Source organism: Cyclopterus lumpus, chromosome 22 (assembly GCF_009769545.1).
Source record: "Cyclopterus lumpus isolate fCycLum1 chromosome 22, fCycLum1.pri, whole genome shotgun sequence".
Taxonomy (NCBI): domain Eukaryota; kingdom Metazoa; phylum Chordata; class Actinopteri; order Perciformes; family Cyclopteridae; genus Cyclopterus; species Cyclopterus lumpus.
The window spans coordinates 7815255-7823540 of record NC_046987.1 but is presented as its reverse complement, the minus strand read 5'-3'; the positions used below and the strand labels follow the sequence as shown (position 1 = coordinate 7823540).

Below are 8286 nucleotides of genomic sequence, written 5' to 3'. Positions count from 1 at the left end.
GTGTGTGTGTGTGTGTGTGTGTGTGTGCGTGCGTGTGTGTGTGCGTGTGTGTGTGTGTGTGTGTGTGTGCCAAGATGAAGGACTTTCCTTAATATTGTGGAGCGATCCAGGAATTGAATGAAGAGATAGTCCATTGAAAGCAGTTGAATGCCATGACAACTAGGAACAACCTCAGATTTATTCCAAACAGTTAGGAAGCATTGTGCACGGGGCGTCAATCATCTATTATTTCGCCCCTGAAATAAATGCAAAAACTGCGGCCGGACAAAAGCTTCCAACAGGAGCCGGACATTTGTCTACATTTCCCCCATTGTCTGCAGCTTAGCAATCGGTTTGTATTTGTGTTTGCCCGGGTCCGACCACCCAGGATGCGCAGGGGACTTGCTAGAAAACGTGAAACATTGTCACCCACAGCACATACTGGATAGGAGGCAGAGGGAGGAGAACGAAAAGGAAAGTCTTGGAGGGGAGGAAAATAAAGTAAGCAACAATGGTACTCGGATTTCCACAGAAAGAGCAAGATTGAGCACTTTAGAGGGGGATCCACACACACGCAGAAAACAAATATTAGGATGCGCTGACAGCATGAAACTGAGGAGATATATTGAGGAAAACAATATTATTTTTTTAATAGTATGATTGCATGCTGAATGAAGTGCGCATCAAACTAATAAAACATTGATTTAGGCCTAATGCTTTTTAAAATTATTATACGCCTGCAGTTTTCTACTATTAGACACAGTTTAATATTACAATTATTATTATTATTTTATTCATATTTACATTATTATTATTGATGGTATAATTAGTACTGGTAATGTTATTTTTGGCTGTATAGCCCTCATTATCAGCATCACAGATAGGCCTATACTGTCCTAAATACCTGCTTAGCGTTTTCAAACAAACAGAGTCCTGCTTCAGTTTCAACACAGCCTCTTGTCCTTAAGCCCTGGCAAAAATATTGACACAAAAGGTTTACATAAATTACCCCCCGAATAATTGAACAATAGCCGCTCTTCCTCGTGTTTTTCCCATCCCTAAAAAAAAAAGAAGAAATTACAGGAATAGCCCAAAATGTATATATTTTTTTAAATGTATGGATGTTTTTTGTGAGGAAAGTAAAAGGCAAAAGCTTCAGTGGGAACAATTTGTTAAAACGGGCTGTTAAAGTATTGTGAGCATAGAGCTACTTGGAGGTTCTTTGTATGTAAATAGGGTGTAAAAAAGGCCCTCCCCGTCTTTGTAATTAATTGACACGTTATACCACTCATCATGCTCTGAAGCACCAATGGTAGAGGCTCGGATCTCCCCAAAACCCACAATTTCACATCTGCAAACACTGTCTTCATCCACTTGACTCCTAAGACCCGCCCACACGTGGCCAACCTTTCGCGTGTTTTAATGCTTTTTCACTGCAGGTTCATGTGTTGAGACCAACCTTATATGGACTGATCGGACAAGGTAATGGCTTATTTCACTCTAGCACCCAGCAGTAGCACAGTATCCATGAGCCACACATAGCACTTCAGCCACTTTGGCATTCTTCCTGGACTTACACTGAATCCACTGCTACTTGCTTAGGCAATGGTTATACTCAGTGGCTGGTCTGACTGTACTTCAGCGTAGAGCGACTCGTACTCATCCGATTTTTTCCCTGAAACGTCGCCTCTTCTTTTTTTTTCTTCTTCTTCTTTCTAAACAGCGGATTGTCCGAAAAGCTGGTGCAGCAACTTTTCCCCGCATATTTCCCCCCCCCACCAGAATATGTCGTTGACCAACACAAAGACGGGCTTTTCTGTAAAGGACATTTTGGACCTTCCTGACACAAATGACGAAGACGGATCTATCACCGGAGCGGAGGAAGACACGGAGGGATCGGAGACCAAGTCCACGACAAAAAACACTGGAGTTTTGGTGCAAAGTCCTCTCGAAAGCGTTCAGAATCTGCCTTTAAAGAACCCCTTTTATGACAGTAGTGACAACCCTTACACACGATGGCTTGCTACTACGGACAGTATTCAGTATTCATGTAAGTAGAGTCTAAGAATGCTTGCTGATCTTGTTGATAATGACTTCTGTGATATTTCCAAGCTATGCGGTTACACTAAGCCATAATTGATGCATGCAGCCTCCTATTGCACCCTAACGACGCCCTTGGGTGGCGTGCAGCATTCATCTTGTATGCACCGTGCACTGCTGCGCTCGTCTCGATGCGTTTACGGCTCAACAAAATGCATGCAGTGTTTAGGCTCCACGCACCTTGTGTTGTACGAATTTGATCGATAAAACACCGTGGAGAAAAAAACAACAACCAAGGGGACTGTAAGTTATTCCGAGTATAAGCACGGTGTGAAATATAAGACATGCATTCTGTGGGGATTTACGAGCAGACAATGCAACCTTTTAATGCTTCACTGACTCCCTCTGCTTGTGGAGATTTGGGCTGAAGAATCTTTTTTGTGTGTGTGTGTGCCTGTGCGTGTGTGTGCGTGTGTGTGCTTACCACTTCAAAATTACAAGAAAGAGTTCAAATTGCCCAAAATGTCCCGACGTTTTGTTATTCGGTCGCGTGTATGTCTCAAGAAGCGTTGCATATCTCTGTGTAATGCTTTTTTTTGACAAGTGCTCAATCATTAACAGGTTCCTTTCGTATTACGCAGCAGCACATATCCATTTTCATCCTATAAGTTTTGATTGATTCTGATAACAAAAATGTCCCTGGGAACTTTACAACATAACAATTTGACAGTGTTTCTCCCGTTTCTTGCCGCAGTGCACGGTCTATCCGCCAGCTCTCAGGACTCGGCCAAGTCCCCGGAGCCGTCCGCGGACGACGAATCGCCGGACAACGACAAGGAAACTTCCAGCAGCGGCGGCAGCGACTCCGGCAAGAAGCGGAAAAGGAGGGTGTTGTTTTCCAAGGCGCAGACCTACGAGCTGGAGCGCCGCTTCAGGCAGCAGAGGTACCTGTCCGCCCCGGAGAGGGAGCACCTGGCCAGCCTCATCCGCCTCACCCCGACCCAAGTGAAGATCTGGTTCCAGAACCACCGGTATAAGATGAAGAGAGCCCGGGCCGAGAAAGGTATGGAAGTGACCCATCTCCCTTCTCCCAGGCGGGTGGCCGTGCCCGTCTTAGTCAGGGATGGAAAGCCTTGTCACACTCTTAAAGCTCAGGACTTGGCGGCCACTTTTCAGGCCGGGATCCCCTTCTCGGCTTATAGTGCCCAGTCACTCCAACACATGCAGTATAACGCGCAGTACAGCGCCGCGGCCACGCCACAGTTCCCAGCACATCACTTGGTGCAAACGCAACAGTGGACTTGGTGAGAGAAATTATAGAGACTTGGCTTGGAGGCACGATAGGGAGTTTCACCACAAAGCAAAGAAAAAAAAAAAAAAAGAAAAAAAAAGAGACTTTTCATTTTTGCAGCTTGACTCATATATATACTACCATTTTATTCGGGGCTCATGTGTGCGCCGTGTTTACATGTTTTCGTTAAGAGAACTGGGTCCGAAACCTCTCCCTTATAGATTTTATTAAGAATGTCAATGCTCTTCTTGTGAATTTTTTTGTAAAGTATGTTGTGTGTTGGTTGTAGAGATGTTTTCCTCTTCTTCTCTTTTTTTTTTTTTTCTTCTTTCTTTTGTCCCTTCGTGTTATTATCAGCACGTACGAACCACTTTATAATTATAGAAGTTTTAATTTCTTGCTTCTTTTATGGACCGAAAAAAATATTTATGGCCATGAATAAACACTGGCAACTTTGCAGCTATTTTCCTTTTGTTTTTATTTCCTGTAAATATTTTGTGGCAAATGTTTGCAAGCTCGAGAGCTTTCGGGATCGCAAAGCTGAAGGTCGGCCTCTATATATTTAGGCTACACATTTTAAAAAACAACGAGGGAGTGTTTTTGGCAAAACGTTATGACTGCCGTGTCAGCTCACATATTGTAAATAACGGTGTGGCCGCGCGGGGAAGGCTAAATATCCCACCTTTTTTTTTTTTTTACAAGGACTTTAAAATAAAAAGCTGTGTTTCTCAAATGAGGGTTTGGTTTATATACGTGTCCTAATCGATGAGATCATCTCTGAAAAGACATCACAATGGAAGGCGAGGTGCTAAACGCTATATTGTGGCGCAGAAAGGAGCTTGACTCTGGGAATAAATCTCCAGCGCACTTCAGTCCTTTCCTTTTAGGCAAATTTAATCCGGAGAATATTTTTTTCTCTGAATCCGAACACCTCACTAATAAAGAGCCTAAAGTCACTTGTTAAATGGGACTGAAATCCACTCACTTCATATAAGAGGGCTTCTTCACATCAGAAGCTTTGGAGTCAAAAGCTCTCCTTTTTGTCAGCATCCCCAACCACTCCCGGCCTTGGGTGCAAAGTGGGAGACTGTGGGGAGGGTGGGGGTGTGGGGGGAGAAACAGAAATTATTGAATGCAATAAATGTTGTGTTATCTTGTTAAGCGCTTAACTGCAAATAGAGAAGGAATAATCAATGAGTCACCAGTCTTCTTTGTTTAACCGCGGCCAACGGTCAACTAAAATACGCACGGCTCAGAGGGGCTTCCGCCTCCTAATAAAGTCATTTTTCATATGATCATAGAGCGGGTTAGCAACGATATTCCACATTAAACTACACGCTGCTCTGTTCGCCAGCATACTCTTTAAGGTGGAACCAAGACGAGCACAAATGGCTCCCCAGTGATCCGTGTAGCGCACTGCGGATTATCAGACTCCAGTCAATATCTTGGGTAAATATGATAACATGGGAGAAAAATCTATGCATCGTGTTTGTCCCGGGACACACAAAAACAGCCTCAACAGATGTTAGAGTCGCCCCTATCATCACTGAACAAACAGCCAAATTGGGCAGATTTGCTAATTATTTACAGAATTGAGTCTCAAGGGGCTACTGCTTTTGTGGGCGACACAGACTCAATTTGTCCCGACAGAAAGGTTTTGTGTTTCACCACTGGTTGAGCCCGCAGGTCAAATAAATCAGCAGTTTGCTTCTAGTTTTTCGTTCCTGGGGAATGTTGTGCAGTAGATATGAAATACGCATGCAGCGTTGCTTCGCGCGTGCCAATTATCGCTTTATGCGCACAGTTATTGTGAAGTGTGAGGAAAAATGAGCTATGAGACGGGAATTATGAAGTGAACTGCAAAAAGGATTTGCTAAAGGTGTGTCGGTTATTTTATCATGGGGAACTTCTGGCTTCTTTAAAATACAACTTAACACAAGGGACTATTTAAAAAAACAAAAACACATTTAAACCCTCACGAGTGAAAGAAAAAAGAAGACATTTGTGTGGCTCGTTGCCCTCAATATTTTTGCCCCTGTGCTGAGCCAGTTGTGTGACTCTATCATTGCATAATACAGTGCACGACACGACACCGAGACAAAAGCCCGAGCAGGCCTGGTTTTGCAGGATGTTAGAGGCGTGCATGTTAACGAGCAGCAGGAGTGGGGCTGCTGCAGACAGTGGAGATAGAGAGACTGACAGAGGTTCTTGGTGCTGTTCAGAGTCAGGGAGATGTATCCTTGGGCTTTTTGTCCTGCCTGTCACTTGGTGCCATTGTGATCTTTGCTGCACACGTTGTATCCCATATGGGCAGCTGGGCTCGGACAAGGAGAAAAGGGTCTCTCACAAACCCCAAATTGTCTCAAGCTCTCAAATAAAGCATTGTTGTCTCTCAAAGAAAAACGAATTAAAAATTCGTGCTATAACTATTCTGGTCCAAAAAAAAAAGAAAAAGAAGAAGCCCCATTCACAGATAACAGGGAGTCCTTCTTCCTTGATAGAGCTATGCCAACAACAGCCTTCTCATTTCTCTTTCCCCGCTCTCCCCCGTCCTCAGAGTGAAAGGCTGCGTATTGTCTGTCCTTAAAAGTCGCTCAAAAAAAAAAAAAAAACTATTTTAATACCAGACAGGGTTCTTCCTTATTTGCCATGAGTGCTAGTATGCGTAGGCCTGTTTCTAAAATAGGCTCTTGGAAATATATTTCACACAATTTGCCCCCATAAGTATCCGGTTTTTTTTTTAAATGTCCGCTTGAGATGTAAAACCGAGCTGCTACATTCTGCTAATTAAAGGTCGGACTTACCTGGATTTCACCCAGAGTTATAGATATCATAACAATACTCTTTTCGTGGTTTGCAATTGCAGAAATATTCAAACGGCTTGATAAATGTAAGAAGTAAATGCTGAAACTTCCCTTTGCCTTCGAATTTCTTTGTCCATCCGATGATCTGTAAGTGATGCTGTGGGATGCAGATGTTTTCCCATAAGAACAAAAAACATTGGCAGGTGTTTAGTGGACTAATGCGCCAAGATGTACTGCGGTTGGAAAGATTAGAAATGAACTTGTGCAAATAGCTTCTATATTTCTTAATATCATATTGTATTGTGCATTTCTAATTCGAGATTTCTTTTGTATTTAATTACGCATTTAATATTTTTTTATTAACAAGCCCCTAAATCTAAAGCCTGTCTGTTACCAAATGTATAGCAGATTCTTAAGTTAAACCCAAACACATTTAAAATTGCATCCAGCCACGCGTTATGTTCTACCCCAAACCGAAGAGAGAAAAAAATACCCAAAAAAACAGCAGTCCTGTAAGAGCCTTCGTGATACATATTCACGGCGAACAATATTCTATTTGCAGCCGCGTGTTTTGCCATTAACGCGCCAGAAAATTACACCAGCCCTCCACCAGCTCCGCAGCGTGGGTCAGATGGATCGGAAATTGCTTTTGGCTGCTTGAAGGGATAAAGCAGGCGACGTTAAAACAAGCATCTTGGCGTGCAGCATAGTTCAACCTGCGTGGATAACACTATTATATACCTTGGAATACAATACTTGAGGAAATATGCACTTGGGACACCATGGATCTTCGTCATCCTGCCCATTTGAACCTCGACATGAATCACTTTTCTATCATGCACATCGCCAAATAAACGAGGATTTCAAAGCTGTAATAAGCGGTGCTTTTCATTTAAAGGAAGCTATCTGGGTTTTATTGCCTTAAAGGAGATCCAGATTAGATTCGCCACAGTGCCGATATTAAAGAGAGAGGGAGCGATGGAGGGAAAGAGAGAGGGGGGGGGGGGGGGGGACGCGGGGGAGGAGGCGTTGCGCCAAGCTGCCACAAGATGGAAGCAGAGGTCTTTAGATGGCGTCATGCTGCGTTCACCTGCACATGTCTGACTGTCCGGCTGCGTCTAATCCCCGCACAACATTACACCACGACTGCAAGAAAGCAACGTGTTTTCTTCTCCTTCCTCCTCTTCTTTTTAATGAAAAGACTTGACTGTGTTTTAGGTGCATGATTGCGTTTTATGTTATTGTTGTGGATCTTAAGAGCATCATCAAATCACTCTCGAAAACAGACTAGACTCAATTTAAACAGTCCACAGGCAATGTGCACTGTTTCCATCTCAGAGAGAGAGAGATAGAGCGAGAGAGGCTGGGTTACTCCACGGTGTGGCGCAATAGGATAGGGGGACAAATGGACAAATATGGTGCAGATTAATTCACTTCACTGAAAGTGAACAATAGAGCAGAAGTGAGGTTTACAGAGGGAAGTCTCGGCTCAATCAGTGTACAACAAAGAAGAGTTTGAGGCAAATATCCTCACTAACATAACAAAACAAAAAAACGCTGCATTCTCATCACAGTGATTCATTAATTAATTATTTTGTAAGGCATTATATGTGTCCTCTTGGAGCACCTATAACACAGAGAAACAGAAGATCAGTAATGTCTGGTGTCTTTCTTTAAAAAAAAAAAAAAAAACTTCTAATCATATCTAGCAGGCACTCACTTGTATTATTGACATGCCTATCACGTCCTGCACGTTAGGTGGACTTACTTCCCAGGCTGCAAAGTGCCTGCATGGGCACCATCATCTCCTCATGCGGAGAAGAAGTGTATGCAAAGCACTGCAAAATGGGTCAAATGACCAAATAAAAGGCTCCCATCTTCATGCACCTGCTCAGTTCAGCATCATTGAGTTTGCACCTGTAGGGGGCCTCATTGGGTTAGAAAGAGGCAGCAGCAGGGGGTGGAGGGATGCTGGACTTGATGGCAGAGGAGGGAGAAAGGAGGGGAAGAAATGCTACATCTGCAAGAGTGTTGGTCACTTTGATGAGGCCGGTGGTGTAGAAAACATTATAATACACAAAAAGGAAGAAACAGCTTCCAACTAATCAAAATTATATCCAGATATTAATATTTCAAAATCTGCTCTAGGAATTCTTCTTTTTAATGTTTTTT

At 43.2% G+C, this 8286-nt stretch overlaps 1 protein-coding gene across 1 annotated transcript; it reads left to right on the top strand.

Moving 5' to 3' along the window:
• The first annotated feature begins 1749 nt into the window (after positions 1-1749).
• nkx2.2a (NK2 homeobox 2a) lies at positions 1750-3327 on the top strand. The gene is made up of 2 exons (XM_034525658.1): positions 1750-2029; positions 2774-3327. The coding sequence occupies exons 1-2, from the start codon at positions 1765-1767 to the stop codon at positions 3325-3327; spliced, it is 819 nt and encodes a 272-aa protein (XP_034381549.1). The 5' UTR covers positions 1750-1764.
• Positions 3328-8286: the final 4959 nt, after the last annotated feature.